At 42.9% G+C, this 15,882-nt stretch overlaps 1 protein-coding gene across 6 annotated transcripts in view; it reads right to left on the bottom strand.

Annotated features, from left to right (window-relative positions):
• The window catches only part of PBX1 (PBX homeobox 1), a 309,416-nt gene that overhangs the window by 31,485 nt on the left and 262,049 nt on the right, over window positions 1-15,882 (bottom strand). For 4 of the 6 annotated variants that reach the window (XM_046681657.1, XM_046681658.1, XM_046681662.1 and 1 more), the window contains one exon: window positions 5,336-7,544. The exons of the other annotated variants lie outside the window; for them this stretch is intronic. In XM_046681657.1, coding sequence (XP_046537613.1) covers window positions 7,452-7,544 — 93 coding nt within the window. In that variant the 3' untranslated portion in view covers window positions 5,336-7,451. Of the gene's footprint in view, window positions 1-5,335; window positions 7,545-15,882 lie in introns of those variants that run through there. 6 annotated transcript variants of the gene reach the window in all.

Here is a 15,882-nt window from a genome sequence, read left to right as displayed (position 1 = left end):
CTTTATTTGTACACTGTCGTAGCTTTTATGGAAGTCATGGGGGTGAAGCCCCTGAAGCAGAGCTTCATTCCGTGTTCCAGGCCTCGGGTTTAGAGATCCAGGTTAAAATACCCTCCTTGGCCCATGGAATCATTTCATAAGACTGAGCTTCAGAAGCACCCTCTATGCTGGATGTTTCCAGAAGGGAGGCTATCTTCTGTATAACAAATTGTGGTCAGAACATTGGTATTTGGCTGCCTGTCTTTTTTTATAAGTGGTGGAAGGATGCAAGTCTATCAGGATAAGCATGTAGAAACCAACGGGGCAGGGCTAGGGGTGAGTGTAACAGATTTTAATGTTTTAAAGCTTTAGACTTTAGAGCTATACTCTCCAAAGTGACTGGTGGCCACCAGGCTTGACCCTTCTAGCCAGCAATAAACATGTGGGAGTGACCTCCTGAAGGTGGGACCAAGGCTGCCTTAATAGACTACAGCTCTCCCTTCCTGATGACCACAGGCTGGTGCTGAGGCCTGAGTTTAGACAAGAACCAAATTTAGAGAATGTTGGGGAAGGGAGGTGTTTCCTTCCCACTCTCACATTCCCACAGAGGAGGAGACTTCCGTTTCCTCTTCCTTGAGGGCGCAGTATTGGGTTAAACAGCTCTGACCTCTGTTGTCATCTCTCTCTCCATCTTCCCCACTGAAGGGTAACAAAGCCAAGGCTGGGATGTTGACTGGAAATGTTTTTACTGGGAGTCTGTCCAGTGCAGTGAAAAGCCTTGTGGGCTTATCTTTTGCTCTCAGTTATCCTTTTGGTCGCTAGCTGTGACACAGATGGCCAACCATCTGAAAAGTTATTGCGTGGCATTAGCTAGGGGCCATTTTTCCATCCTCCCACTCCCACCTCCCAATCCTTGCATTTAGGAACATGAATGGAAGAGAGAGGTCTTGGTCAAGGCTTTCAAAAACTGGTGAGCCTTCTTCCTACTCTGCCTTCTGCCAGCTAGATGTGGAGGGGGGAGGAACCACAATGTGCAAATCACTCCATAGGGAAGAGGCATGCTGACCAGGAACATTTGTCTTAGGCTATTACATAAGTGAGAAACAAATTTGTACTGCATTTCAGTCTTTATACATTTTTGGTCTATTTAGTACCATTTAATACCACTCTAAGTAGTAAACTAGGTGGGTGAGTTAGGTCCACAATTCTCCATACAACTGGAAAAGGAAGTGATCTGAGATTGCCTTGCATATGCAAACCTAAGTGTGTTCCAATGTTTAGATTTGAAGAGGGAACACAAGGCCTCCATTTGGCCCCTGGTGATGTTCTCCCAGTCAACATTAGCAGATAGCCTTATATTTTTGAGGCCATTGAGCCCTTAGCTTGTCTCTTAGTAAAAATGATAATTTGATCCCCATTGACTCTCCATTACTTTGATGTTTTCTATTGATTAGAACCATGATCGGGATGAAAGGGTGAGTGATTGGTACATTCAATACATACCTGCCTCCTCGGGGCTCTGGACAGAGCCTCCTCAGAGTGACAGTGTGAAGACGAGGAAACAATGCATGTGATGCCCCTAGGTGGACAATATGTCAAATGCCAGGCAAGAAGCTCCATCCCACTCCCTGGATGGGAAGGTGATGTTGAAGGCTGGGACACACACTTAGGCATTGGGAGCTGAAGTGGTGTTCCAGCCAGGACACTTTGAGACACTAAACTCTGTAAAAGACCATAACCCCAAAGGTCAGGGGCTCCATCTGAGTGCAGACAAACCACTGGGAGAGATGCTTACATGAGATGGTAGATATAACACATGGAAGGTGTGAAAATCTGTGGAGCGACATCTAGCACACTTCTGAGAGCCCACAGCTGAATAGTATTTCTAACCTAGATTTTGGCCCCTGAAACATCTCTTGGGTACCACAATTTTTCTTATGATCAGATCACAGCAGATTAAGAGAAGGAAAGGAGAACCACTGGGCCCAGCTGTGACTAAGAAACTTAGAATTTATTATAGAAAATTTCTCTGGTGTCTTTTCTAACTGGTGCTTGGTGGATGGCAGTCAGTCACAGACAAGCAGACAAGATGGGTGCTCTGCCATAATATTCATAGGCAAATATTAGCTGTGTTAATAAGATCCTTCCTATCTCTTCCTTCCCTCCCTTCCTTCCTTCCTCCTTATTTTGTAGGTGAGGTAGGTGGCCCATGAGGTCATTTACTTCACTGCCACTGATGTAGACTTTAAAACGATTAGGGTAACAGTTTAAACCATAATCCACACTAAGCCAGCCCTAGTTCGGGGGAAGACAAGTTGCCAGTATGTAAGAAGAAATTTACACAAAATACAAATGTATTTTTTTGCAACAAAAGAAACTATTTATTTGGAATATGCATTACCAGTACAAATTAGGAGACTGTAAAACCTACACCGTGTTAGTATCATTAGAGAACACAAAAGTTCAGTTGGAATCAAAAGGGACAGAAGCCTGTGCTCTCACAGAAGCAGAAAAGCTTAAACTTTCAAAACCAAAACAGAGCAGAACTTTGCAGGTTTATACTCTGAATAATAAGAAGAGGGGAGAGAGAGCGTAAGAATAAAACCAACCAAAGGAAAGCACTTCAAAATAATTGAAAACGCCAAAGGAAAGAAAAGAAGTCATAAGAGAGAAAAGGGGGAAAACATTGAACGTTTTATTAATTTTAACAAAAGGAAAAAAAGTTTACAAAAAATAAAAGATTCCAGGAAGCTTTGAGCTAGGGATTGAAACCGTAAAGGTGATGTGAAAAGCTCGTCATTATTTTGTTATGACTTAAAAACAAGAGTGCAAGTGTTTGGGTAGAAACACTTCCTAAAGGGTCGCTTCACAATTCCGCATTCTTTCCTCACTTTTCTTGCTTAGGTTCTGGCTGCTTTCTGAACACTTAATCATTTGCTGAATGAAAGATGTTTAAAACAAGTTTCTTCCAGATCGTATTGCTTTCTTTTCTCCTATCACTAATAAAAACATTCCGAACCAATACAGTTTGACAATTCTAAATCAGAGGTTCATAAGAGGTGTGCTGTCAATGAATCAAACGTAACCTCTCAATGTTATAACGACAGCATGGAATCTGGCTCAATTTCTCACCAAACTCTTCACTCAAAATCAGAACTCAAAGGATCAGCAGGCTGACTGGCCAGAGGGATGGCTTCCCGGCTCTAGTCTACGTAGCCAATGGTACTCATCACTCCAGTATCTCCTGTGGGATTCTTCTGGAAGAAAAATCCTCCCTAGTTGAAAGAGGCCTCGTGGAATGTTGTTATTAAGCAAGAAGAAAGAAAAGAAAGCATTTTGTGGTGCCATCTACAATCAACAGAAGCAAAAACCTTTCCCTACAATACAAAAGGTCCCCTGGAACTATTCCTTGAATTTTTAAAGGACCAAAAGGAGAATCCAAGTCTCTGACTTCGTTTTTCTCAGTGACTGCAGTAATGCCACACACTGTGGAAACGCAAGTGAGCAATGTGATAGCAACATGGGCTTTCTCTTTGTTCTTGAAGTCAACAATTCTGAAGCAAAGTAGAAGGACAAGGAAGCAGCCTACTCTACCAATGTCATCTTTTCACATCACCTGGTATACATATTTAAGGAGTAAAAACAGCAAGATCATAATCCTGACAATTAAAAAAGCCCCCCCATAAACAAACCAAAAATAACACAAAACAAAACATAACTTTTTTTTTATATTTTAAAGAGCAGGAATAAAGAAAAGAAAAGAATTTATTTCTGGGTCTCAAAGTTAATAAACATAATAACGTGTTAGGTTGTACCTATTATGCTTACTATTCCAACCTTTTTTTTTTTAGTTTACAAAATGAATTACTGTCACTTTTAAACATTGTGAAACAGGAAATGGATGTGCACAACTCGACACTTTTCTAGCATTCTTGAACTAATTCACAAATGCAAGAAAATAAAAGAAAAATGGGGGAAATGATGAATGTAGGTAGTTTGGTGTTAAAAACTAATGCAGGAATGATGCGCATTGTCACAGAAAAAAGAGGGGAAATTCCCCATCCTGTTTTGCGTGCTATGAGGGTCATTTTTAAAATTTTTATTATAAACACTATTAAATTCAGACCGCTTTTTTGGTTTTTTTTCTTTATCTGAATATACAAGAACATTCATTATCAAATGTTCATCATCAATACTACAAAGAACGAGACACAAGTCGCAAGAAACAATGGAAAATGTTAATAAAGCTGAAAGAATCGTTGAGTATTTTTTTGTTTTTTTTTAAGTTTTTTTTAAATTTGAGTTTCTGTAGTTTTATCTTTTTTGGTATCGAAGTCAGGTTTTTCTGGGCAGAAAAATAAAACTCAGAAGGAAAGAGGGGTAAAAGATATGTGTGAGAAAAGGCAACCAGCAAATAAAGAACCACCACCACAGCAAATACAAAATAAATGTAAAGAAGGTGCCACTTGGCATAAGTACTGCATGGGAGTCAATTCCACACCAAGAGGAGTTAGGGATGAAAAAGAGGATATGACGAAGTTGCAAGATGGGCAAACCCAAGGGCTAGTATCATTTCTCAGGGGAAATTTGCTTCCAGGGAAAATGGAGTGCTCCTACGTTCATTAGAAAATGATGGAGCCCTGGGGCACATTTTGGTATCTGTAGGATTGACCTAATATAAATTCCCAGGGAGCTGTCTTTCCAGAGGCACGCTCTTTCCATCCTCATCCTTCTGCTGCTAGTGTTCTTCTCATGCTTTGCTTAATGTGGAGAGACCTTGTGGCCACCATATTGGATGTGATCGTGGGCATGGCGGGGAGATCGTGGGAGAGGTATTGGATACAACGAGGACTAAGTGAAGTGCTGGGTGGGGAAGATGCTCTGAGAGGTGATAATCAGTGCAAACTACTGCAGGGAGAGAAACTGCCTGTGCAAATGTAGCACTGTTCTGATCTTTTTCATAACTTAAAATGGCAATCATTCAACCCAAATCTGGAATCATTCTTCCTTGTTTCCAAGAGAACCCTTTTGTGTCTCTTTTGTACTTTGCCCAAAGTCAGGTGGATGTGATCCAACCATATTCCTGTGTGGGTAGTTTCAATATATCTCTGCCACTAAAACAAAGTTCTCCACTGGCTCTAATCACTACCAAGTTGTCACAAAATAGCTCCTTCTAGGAATCCTCTATATCGAGCCCTGCTCTGGTTATGGCACAGGTTAGTAGACACAGTCTTTCTACTGCTCTTAGTTATGAAGGCATAATCCCATGTTGCCAAATATTTACTTTTTGCATTTCCTTCAAATACACATACCCTCCAATTTCTGAGGTATCCCACCCACCCACCCAAGACACACACAGGAGCATTTTCTATTCATTACTGTAGTGCCATGCAGAATTTCCATGACCTTGTTAGCTGGCCATCCTCACCCCTCAAGGTCTTATACTTCTTCCAGAGACCTCTCAAACAGAGTAGATATAACAGGGGACTAAGTACTTACAAGGCCACATATCGGATTCAAATACAAACTAAGAGAACCAAGTCCTATGTTTCTAGTTTGGAAGCTTATCTCTATTCTAAGAAACCAAACAGAACAAAAGAAATGAAAAAAAAGCAACAACAATACCCCTTCTCTTTGTCATCATGGTGATAACATCACGGTACTGATGGTGACCAGAAGTTAGAATAGGAAAACCATTTATTATCCCCACGTGGCACGAACCAGTTTATCTCAGGGACACTACTTCCTCTGATTTCACATTTACAGATTGCATATGAGCCAGGAATAATAATCCCCATTTTACAAAGAAAATGGGGCACCAAGAGATTTGACCACCTCCCACACAGTCAAGTGACAGAGCTGCCATCTTTATTGCTGGGACAGTTGGCTATGAATAATGTAAGCTCAGGTGACATTAGAGAACAGCTTTCTACTATATACTCCTCTCTCTTAGATATTTCCAGGGAATGAAAATCACTGTGATGATGTCACTGAAAACATTATCTCCCCTTTCCCCATCACTCTCAGGTCTTCAAATTAAGCTAGCAAAAAGTCTGCTTGAGCCATGTTCTTACACAACTCTCTCCTTTAGAACAAGAATGTGGTGCCATATAACGCTTTGGATAATTAATGCAATGACCCTAATACAAAAACAAAAACAAAAGAGAACCAAATCCATTACAGACATTGTAAGTTCTGTATGTGGCTCCCTGAGAGCTCCAGAGGTGGTGGGAACAGGAATAGTTTACACCGCAAACCTGGTCTTCATCATGATCCAGTCTTGTGTATGTCTTTCTCGGGTGTGCATGCTGGGGGGCCTGCAAGTCCTGGAGGCCCCAGGCATATACTGTTTCTCTGTGTCAGTGACCTTCACTAAGAGTTGCTAATTCCCTCTCTTGGGCTCACAAGGCATAATGCTATGGTTACTAACGTAAGTATTTGTACGTGGCATGTGACTGACCTTGCGAAAGTGAATGTATGAGACTATGCATGTGCGTGTGTGTGTGTGTGTGTGTGTGTGTGTGTGTGTGTGTGTGAGAGAAGGAGCAGGTGAAGGCTTTCAGGATAAGAACCCTCTTCTCCTTAGTGATGCGTTCATCACCATGCCTAACTCGGACCTGGTTTTGCAGTAGCTTCTGAACATTGCTCACTAAGTGTTGCAGGGTCTCCAAAGACTGTGCCTCTGAAACCAAGAGCTGTTAAAGGAGGATGAGAAAGCCTCGAAGAATTCTGCCCTTCTTGTTCCTTGTGCTCTCTCCTGCTGTCTGACTTCCTGCCTGGGAATCAACCTAGTGGAGCTGAAAGTGGAGAATGTGGCACCTTTAGAAGCCCAGCTATGGCCGTCCCCAGTGAATACCTGGGGCTGGGAAGGAAGAGGAGGAAAGTGTTCTAATCAGGATTGTTCCCATGGAGGGAAGAGCAAGACGAGGCAGGGAGGCCTGGAATGAGTAGGGCAATGTGGCGTATTCCTGCTAAGAGGTAGTGAGAGTAACAAGAGAAACAGAGAAGGATTGCCTGTTAACAAAGGGAGCGAGGGATCCGAGTGAGGTAAATTTGGCTCCTCAAACCACCAGCATGAAAACATACAAACACTTTTATTATTTTCTTTGTATTTTTTTTTCTCTTTAGATTCCTCTAATTGTTGAAAATATCCTTCAGTGATGTAATAGAGGGCAGGGACCCAGGGAGTCTAGGACAGAGGGACAGGGGCAGGGAAGTTGACAGACACCAGGCTGACAGCTGGAGGCAGGGAAGGGTGGCTTCTACCCAGAAAAAAAAGGGAAGAGAGTATAAAGAAGTGTCCAGATTGGCTGAAATAGCATCCCAAGGAAGAGAAGAGAAGGAGACTCTTATTGTGTTTGCTGATTGCTTCGACCTCCAGTCTGACCGCTTCAGCGTTGGGAGAGAAACCCTCCCTCCTGGCCCTGCCCCGACTGGGGCACAGGGTCAGCCGGGATGCGATTGCTGGGAGATCAGTTGGAGGTATCAGAGTGAACACTGCCAGGGCCTTCTGTAGGGGAGGTCACTGATGAAGGGGTAGTAGCATCCTGCCAACCTCCATTAGCCTAGAAGGGAAAAAGGGAGAGAAGTCAGTCCTCTGAGATTGGGTGGCTGTTTTGAGCAGACAATGACAATAAGGCAACTTGTGTAAAGGGCCTAGTACAGTGCCTGGCACATGGGGACACTCATCAAATGGGCAGCTGTTTTATGGTTGATAATATTCCCCCCACCCTCAGATGAGTTTGGGTCCTCCCAGTGAGCCACTGGACACGAGGGTCACACCTCCTGTTTCTCAAAGGCTTTTTCACTCAGTCCAGGCCATCAGATGACTACTGTGTGTACTCTAGTGGAATGACAGCTGCACTGCAGGCCAAGAGACCCGAGTTCTAGTTCTGACTCTGGCAATGACTAAGCTATTGACTCTAGCAAAGCACTTATGCCTCTTTGGCCTTGGGTTCCCCTTTAGAAAAATAAAAAGGTTGGCTCAAATGCTTTCTTCCAGCTCTGGATGTTCCATATGTTATGGGATTCCATGTTCTACACATGGCTCTGCACAAGATGCTCTTGGGTATATAATGATGAGTGAGATACAGTTCATGTCCTCAAGGAGTGGGATAAGACAAGTGCATGAATGAACTATAATTCAAAGCAGAACCTAATAAATGGTATAGCCCAGGTGTTATGAAGTTTCAAATGAAGGCAGTATCTCATCTTGTTGGGGCATCAGGAAAGGCTTCATGGAGGAGGTACTCTTTGAGGTGAGCCTTGAAAAGTACAGAGGGTGGTTCAGGCAAATAAAACAGGTAAATCAATGGTGCCAAGACCCTAAGGACTGGACTGTGTGAATATATCTAAAAGGTGGTGAGACAGGAAGCTACAAGTTTGATCTACATTTATAGATGATTTTTCTAAGACTCTAAATCCAGAAGCATCCAAACAATGAAATTATGCTAAAAGGATTTGCTTTAGTGAGCACCCCTTTCAAAAAATATCCCACCATTAAAATAGTCGCAGAATGATTTCCTTCAGTGTTTAAAATTCACTATCATTAATATATTTTAAAGTACTGAAATACAAATGTGCTAAAATGCCTTTTTTCTCCAATCACTGTGCTCCTTTGGAGTCAACAGACCTCAACTCTGGAACTGCTCATGTTGAACAGACCAAGTCGTAGGCGCTCCCGGTAAATTATTTTCTATTCTGCTTTTCTCTCATTTTATTCCCTGAAATATTTGGGGTCCATGGGGCAGATGTTGATATTGCCATGTGGGAGGGACTCCAGCTTCTATTCTCACATAATCTACAGTACTCAGGAACATGCTTGGCACTTTGGAGGTGCTAGCAAATGTCCGTTCATGTTTCATTCCTAAGAAAGCAGAGGAGCAAGAGAAAAGCAGGCTTCTGGATTATGACTGAGACAGAACACAGGCTTCCTGACCTTTGAATCAGGTTCCTTTTTCTCTGCTCTTTTCATTCCTTTGGCTTTCTTTTTCATTGGCTCACCCAAATGACACTCCAATTTTCCCAGGAAAGCCAAAGTTTTGATTCGAATCAGCTCTCACCAGTTACATCAGCATGAGGGGAGGTTTTTTCCACACCTCACTGAAGAGCAGATCGGGATACCAAGAGGGCAAGGTCATCCTGGGCAATGCCAAGAACACATCACCTCAGTCACGGATCAATGAATAACTGCTCTCAAGTTCAAATGGCCATCTCTTAACCTAGTCAGGTAGCTCCTCCCACTCCTTTTGTCTGCTGGAGGACATTTCCCCTGGTGTTTGTGATAGATTCGAAGGAGAACAATGAGAGGAAAATGAAAATTCTTTCTTTTATAACAGGAGGCTTTTCTATCCTTTTGGGGCCAAGACTCTGCAGTATGATCAGAATCAAGAACAGAATTAATTCAATTTCCTAAAGCAGGTTGGTCACAGGGGTGACAATAACTTAGCCTTCCTTCCCAACCAAGAACACATGTATTCTGGTACCATTTTAAGCTGATTGAGAACAGTGGTTATATTTATTTTTCCCCAAAGAAAATCTTTTAACATCATTTATCTTTCCTGATTATAAAAGTAAGATATGCTTATATAATACTTGCACAAATAATATTTGCAATTATATATGCAATATAATGTTTGGAAAATAGGAAAAGCATAACAAACAAAATGTACAACACCCATAATCCTACTACTGAGAGATAATTACTCTTAGCATTTTGATACGTCTGTCCTAATAATTTTCTTATATGTACATGTTTACCAGATAGGTAAATAAATAGATAGATAGATTTGTATGTGTGTGTGTGTCTGTGTGTGTTTGCTGAGTAGTATGGGATTTTCAGAAAACTTGACAGAGGTTCCTTAAGTACAATGTCATGAGGCGGAGAGTAAAGTGCTGGTAAAGAGGAAAAAAGTTATGTGTCTTAGAATCGACCTGGTATGAGACAAGGAGGTGAGGAAGCTCTCTGAAAGCCGTTAGCATCCCTGACATAGCACATGGCACAAAGGAGTTTCATTATATTGCTCACAAATCACCACTACTACTATTATTTAGCCATGCTATCATTCCATTAAAATAACAATAAGTGGTGCCAAAAATGAAGTCATTTGTAAAGAAAATGAGCTCCGTGGTGTTTAATTAGGAGGGACTTGGCAAGGCATTGTATATTGACCAGAAGGTTCCAGGAGACTTCTTTTTGAGTCATTTTTGAGCTGAAATAACTCAAACAATAGACATCTGATCTCTCTCCTTACAAAGTTCTGTTTCTCAGACCAGTGCGTAAGATGCCAGAGGGCACAGAGAACTCACAGATGGGAGAGACAGGAATTAGTTCAAGCTGATATCAAAACCAGCATTTTAATTATGTTAGTTGGCCTGGTGAAGAAGAAGAATATATTAAAACCTTCTATTAAAAATAAATAATAAAACAAATCTCTTTAGCTGCCTCTTTTTTATTCCCCATCCATCCGTAAACACACACAGACACAGACACATATGCACGCACACTTCACACTCGGTGACCAACCATCCCAATTTGCTCAGAACTCAGGGATTTACTGGAATAGGGGACTTCCAGTCCCTGGTCACTCTACCCCAGGATATCCCAGCTATGACCTGCCACTTCTTAGCAAATTAAGGACACTGTAGCCTATGGGTTTCAAGTTAGATGAATGCAAGTACTTTTCAGAATAAGCCTGTCTCACATTGGGAAATTTTGCAGAATTCCCTTCCCTGGAGGTGGTTTCTATCATGGTATACTGTCTGCTGCTGTTGCTGTTAAAACCTCCACCAGATCGGAAACTGCGAGCAAACCCAACTTAACGGGGTTTCCCGTAAATCACTTTGGCTGCTTCAGCTGCATCATTCCAGCTTTAATGGAAGACGTTCAGAGCTGCACTGTCTTGGGAAACCGCTGACCTCGCTTACTGCCACGTTAACCCTGGAGAGCAATTCCTTCCCTCTTCCTCGACTGCGGGTGAATATTAAGTAGGAATCTCTGCCTTTGTGTGTTTATTTATCTCTGGGCATCGTGAGAGTTGAAGATGGTTTCATTAACAACCTTGTGGGGGTGGCGGGAAATAAGACTTTTGTTTTTATTTTTCTTTGGCACCCCAACTTCCCTCTTCACTCTCCGATGCAAACTATCCTTTATAATGGAGACACACTCTTCAAAATGCAATGTCAGAGACTGCACTGAGGAGTTACAGGGATGGCAAGGTAAAATCTGCAAAGTCAAACGTGCCCTTTTTATCTCTGAAAACATCCCTAGCGGGTCAGAGTTTGCACCCAGTTCTACGGGTAACTCTGTGCCTGTGGCCTGGGAAGCAAGACTCAGTTTAACATTTAATTCCATCAGGTGAATCCTAAGCCAGCAGTAGGCTCAACCTGGAACCTCACGGAAGAGGAAGCCAATAGAACATAAAATTAGGACAAACTGCAGCAGGTTTTCTAGATAAGGACATCTGGATTTTCAAAACACAAATTCAAGGTATTTGGGAACAACAAGTTTCAGGAAAAAAAATGACTAGTTACTCTATATCCTACTAATGAGTTTGGCACATAATGTGATATACACCAAATTTTGCCAGAACCCCATCTAACGGATAAAGCAAAGCATGCCTGTGGGAAGTGGTAGAGGAAACCGGCTATGGAGCCGAGGATGGAGCAATGGTGGATGGGAAAACTCACATGCTTTCTCCCGACAAAAGAGAAGAGCACAGACTTGCATCTAAAGTCCTGACTTCTCTTCTCTGCCACCCTCCTTGTGCTGGAACTGGGGCCACCTGCCTTTCCCTCGCTGTTTAGGATCCAGTAACTGTTTTCAGCCCAGAGCAGCGGCTGCCAGGCTGAGTCCCATCCTCCTCTTCCCGCTCCTCCTCTGAGCTTACCTTAGCAGCACACGGTTGATGCAGAGAATTCATCACCTGATGTGACAGCCCGAGTGAGCCTGGCACTAGGAAACTCTCATTTGCAACCCAGAAATACGCTGAGGTGCCACAAAGCGGCTGATGTCAGCACCGAGTTGAGCTAGATCTGCATATGGGCCAGATGCCATTACCAGAGATGCCTTCAACGTGGGTGAGGAGGTTTACGTGCTCCAGGCCCTCAATCACCCAGGCACTGGTTGGGCCAGCCAGGAACAAAGAAACATGGATGCATCCTCTCTTCCTCTGTATGCACACATGTACGTACATACACACACACACACACACACACACACACACAGAGCCACCATTTATCTGGGGAGACAACAGCTCACCCAGTGGAGTCACATCCTAGATCCAGCATTTTTCCATCAAGACAGAAGAACTATGTTTTCCTGGTATGTATATTCTTTTCCCAAGATTATACAGCAAGCACTTAACCAAGAAACGCTGTGATGCAAAAAGATGCTATTGGAAAGTCCCCTTAGGGACAAAATATTCAAAACTTCCCTGGGAAATTTTACAATGGTAAACAGATTCATGCCCAGTCTGGCACCCCTCCATTCCTATCTCTAGCTCCCACCAGAATAATCTTTCAAAAATGTAGCTTTGATCATGTCACCTCCCCGTTTAAGCCTCCAATGGCTTCCCATCAGCCTCAAGATGGGTTCAATGTCCTCATCAAGCCTGCAATATCCTTGACCTTGCTGACTCTCTAACTCAATGCTTATGTTTAATACTTCAACCATGTCAGGCTACTGAGAAATTCCCATAACAGACCTGCCATTTCATGCCTGCTTCTTTCTCCTTGAATATAGTGTTTTACTCATCCAATTACATGCCATTTGCACCCTGGCTGCTCTTCATGATTGAGCTGAGGTGTCCTAGCACCCCAACTTGCCGCTGGCAATGTCCCTTCCTCCTGCAGGCACCCCAGTTCTCTGCATGTCCCTCTATCACAGCACCTGTGCATTTCTTCTTTCACAGTCTGTCTCACCTACCAGACCATGAGAGCAGGGATGTGGAACTTATCTTTGATTCCAAAGTGCCTACTACAGTGCTTGACACAGCATAGATTTTAATCACTATCTCTTGGAGGGACATATGAAAAAGTACGTAAACATTCAGTGGCACTGTAACATCCATCCTCCATCGCGGGTGTGGAAAGGGGCATGGCATCAGGTCCGTGACCTCTACAATTCAGACTGACTACATGTAAACAGCTGTGTACACCTAGAAAATATTCAACAGAGACCGCAGAGGCAGTGCCACATTTTGGGGTAACTTTTACGTCTAGGAAGTGAACGTTTTTCTTTTGCTAAGTAAGCATCAAGGAGATCTGGTACTTCATAGCTTCTCCCAAACAAGTAACTATGATTAAATTTATATTGTTCTGCTTTGTTCTTAGGGAAAATAGATGAGAAAAACACTGGATCCTGCCTGTTACACCTCCACAGTTTAGCACACCATCTCAAGAGGAATGTTCTCCATAGGGCACAAGGCGAAGGAAGATATCCCACCATGCATATGGAACAGTCTCCTAGTCACCACCTCAGACACAGTGAGAATCACAATAATGTAGAGAACAGACATAGTCCCTAAGTGGCCTGTAGGGTCTTTGCCCATTTTGACTCTCTCCAGGGCTGAGATCCACATGCAGATTCTACTTCCACCTTAAGACCTAGGGATGGAGTTGCCAGATAAAATATGGATACCCAGCTACATTTGAATTTTAGATAAACAACAAATAATTTTTTAGTGTAAGTATGTCCCATGCAGTATTTTTATTTGCTAAATCTGGGCAACCCTATCTGGTAATAACATGTATTCTCAGCCAAAAAAATTTTATTCTAGCCTAGTTTGGTACCTTAGGTAACTCAGGATCAATTTTGCTGCATCTGTGTCTTCGTACAGGAACTTCTTCCTTGTGGCTGAGATCATCTCTACCAAGTCTATGCCTAGCTTCTGATTAATGTGCTGTTTATTACAGTTCATTTAAGACTGAGATAGTGCTTTGCTCCTGTAACTGGGATCCTGCTCTGGAACCTCAGCTCACCAACTAGTACCTGCCATCACATTTCCCCAAAGTCAATCCTCTGCCTGGACTAGTCCATGCTGCTGGCTCTAGGACTGCTGTCTCCACGGTTCCCTGCCTGCTGGGGGTATCTTCTCTGATTGCCACCTACCACTTAGTCCCTGGTGACCTTACATCCAAGTCACACCACCACACCCCTGTCTAGTCTGGCTCCTATCACAGCCTTTTGAGCCCTGAGATCTTGCTGTGAAGGTCTATGTTAAGAAACATCAGCAGTGCAATCGGCCATTCTGGGAGAGAACAGATACCCTTGCTAACTGAGACTTTGGTAGTATAAGTTGCTGCAAAGAAATAACAGATTTCCCATTGCCACAGTGAGATTTCTTCTTACTCCATAGAGAAGTCAAGTGAGAGGCTGTGTGCCTCTGCCTGTCCCTCTCCTCTGCTCTCTAGGAATCTATGTCATCCTTTAGGCCCAGCTTGAGAGCCACCTTCTTCCTGTGAGTTTCTTCAAGGCACTATCACCCACTTCTCCAAATTCTAGCACCACTGACTTTTTGACCCTTCGTTTTCACATTTAAGCATGTTCAGCTCTCATTTCTTTAAACATCCATGCGAGCACCAGATCTTATTCACTATAGTCACTTAATTCCGCAGATATGTATTCAGTGCCTACCTTGCGCTATATACTGGGCAAACAGTGGCAGATGAAACAAATTTTTAAAAAATCTGGGGTCTGTTCCCATGGAACTTACCGTCTTGTGGGAAATAGACATTCAATAAATCATCAAACGAATAAACGTAGATTCTAGATGGTAATAAGTGCTATGAGAGAGTACAAAGAGGACCTCATTGAGGTTGTGGCTTCTGGAAAGTCAGCCTAAAGGTGAACCAAAAATAGTCATGTAAACAGTGGGGCAAAGACCCCTCTAGGCAGAAGGAGAAACCTATCCAAATGCTCCGAGGAACTGAAAGAAGGGCAGAAAGAACGGAGAACAGGAGCAGGGTGACAAGCACAGCAAGATGGGGCTGCAGAGCGGGAGGGCTTGATCATGCCAAGGTTTGCAGGCCACATGAAAGGTTTTGATTTTTATCCTCAATGAGATGATAAATCACTCAACCACAAGCCATCAGAGGACAAGAATCCTGTCTGATAGAGGAGATGCTCAGTTAAGTACTTGAGTTGAATAAGTAGAAAAACAAATGCTTTGAAAGCTTCCCTTGGAGCCCTGCCCCTGTGAATATAAGACCATCTGACTGCTGGTGCCCACCACAACTGCGGAGTTACTCAGGAACCATCAAAGTAATTCCCTGACTTTGGTTGATGACTATATAATGGTATATAAATCCAGCGTGAACTCCTATTCTTACTTCTCAGGCCAGGAAGCTAGGACTCAGAAACTACCATCTGCCAAATTTAGTCCCCACAATATGCCACTGCTTTTGGACTTCAAGTTTCAAAAGTTCAGGCTGTGTGACAGTGTGCGGGTACCACATGCAGAGCACGGCTGCTACTGATGCTCAGGGCTGAAGGCACATGACTCATGCTCTGCATTTCACCATCGGGGCATCTTTTGCTGTTTATTAAGATGCTAGAACCTATGAACCACAAGACTGGACTCAGAAAAGTCTTTCTGGGGATTCTAATAACTTCTACTCTTAAGCTTCAATCCACCTCAGCAAATTTGGTTTTGGATAAGACACACTCTACTCCTCTGGGGTTGAACTTCTAAGGCAACACCATGTGTAGCACCATCTTGCCAGTTAATAGGGTTTTATCTTACACTGGCAATGCAGAGTCCTGGTAGAGCGAGATGATAAACCTGATCCACATTCACTTGGTATGAACATGAACTCTCTTATTACAAGTCACTCTCTACGACCTTATCTGGCATGCATTCTAACTGCTCTCCAATGCTGCTCTGTCAAAATCCAACTGCAAGT

Source organism: Equus quagga, chromosome 13 (genome assembly GCF_021613505.1).
Source record: "Equus quagga isolate Etosha38 chromosome 13, UCLA_HA_Equagga_1.0, whole genome shotgun sequence".
Classification (NCBI taxonomy): Eukaryota; Metazoa; Chordata; class Mammalia; order Perissodactyla; family Equidae; genus Equus; species Equus quagga.
Note: the sequence above shows the minus strand (reverse complement) of the source record. Positions and strands in the feature narration are given on the sequence as shown.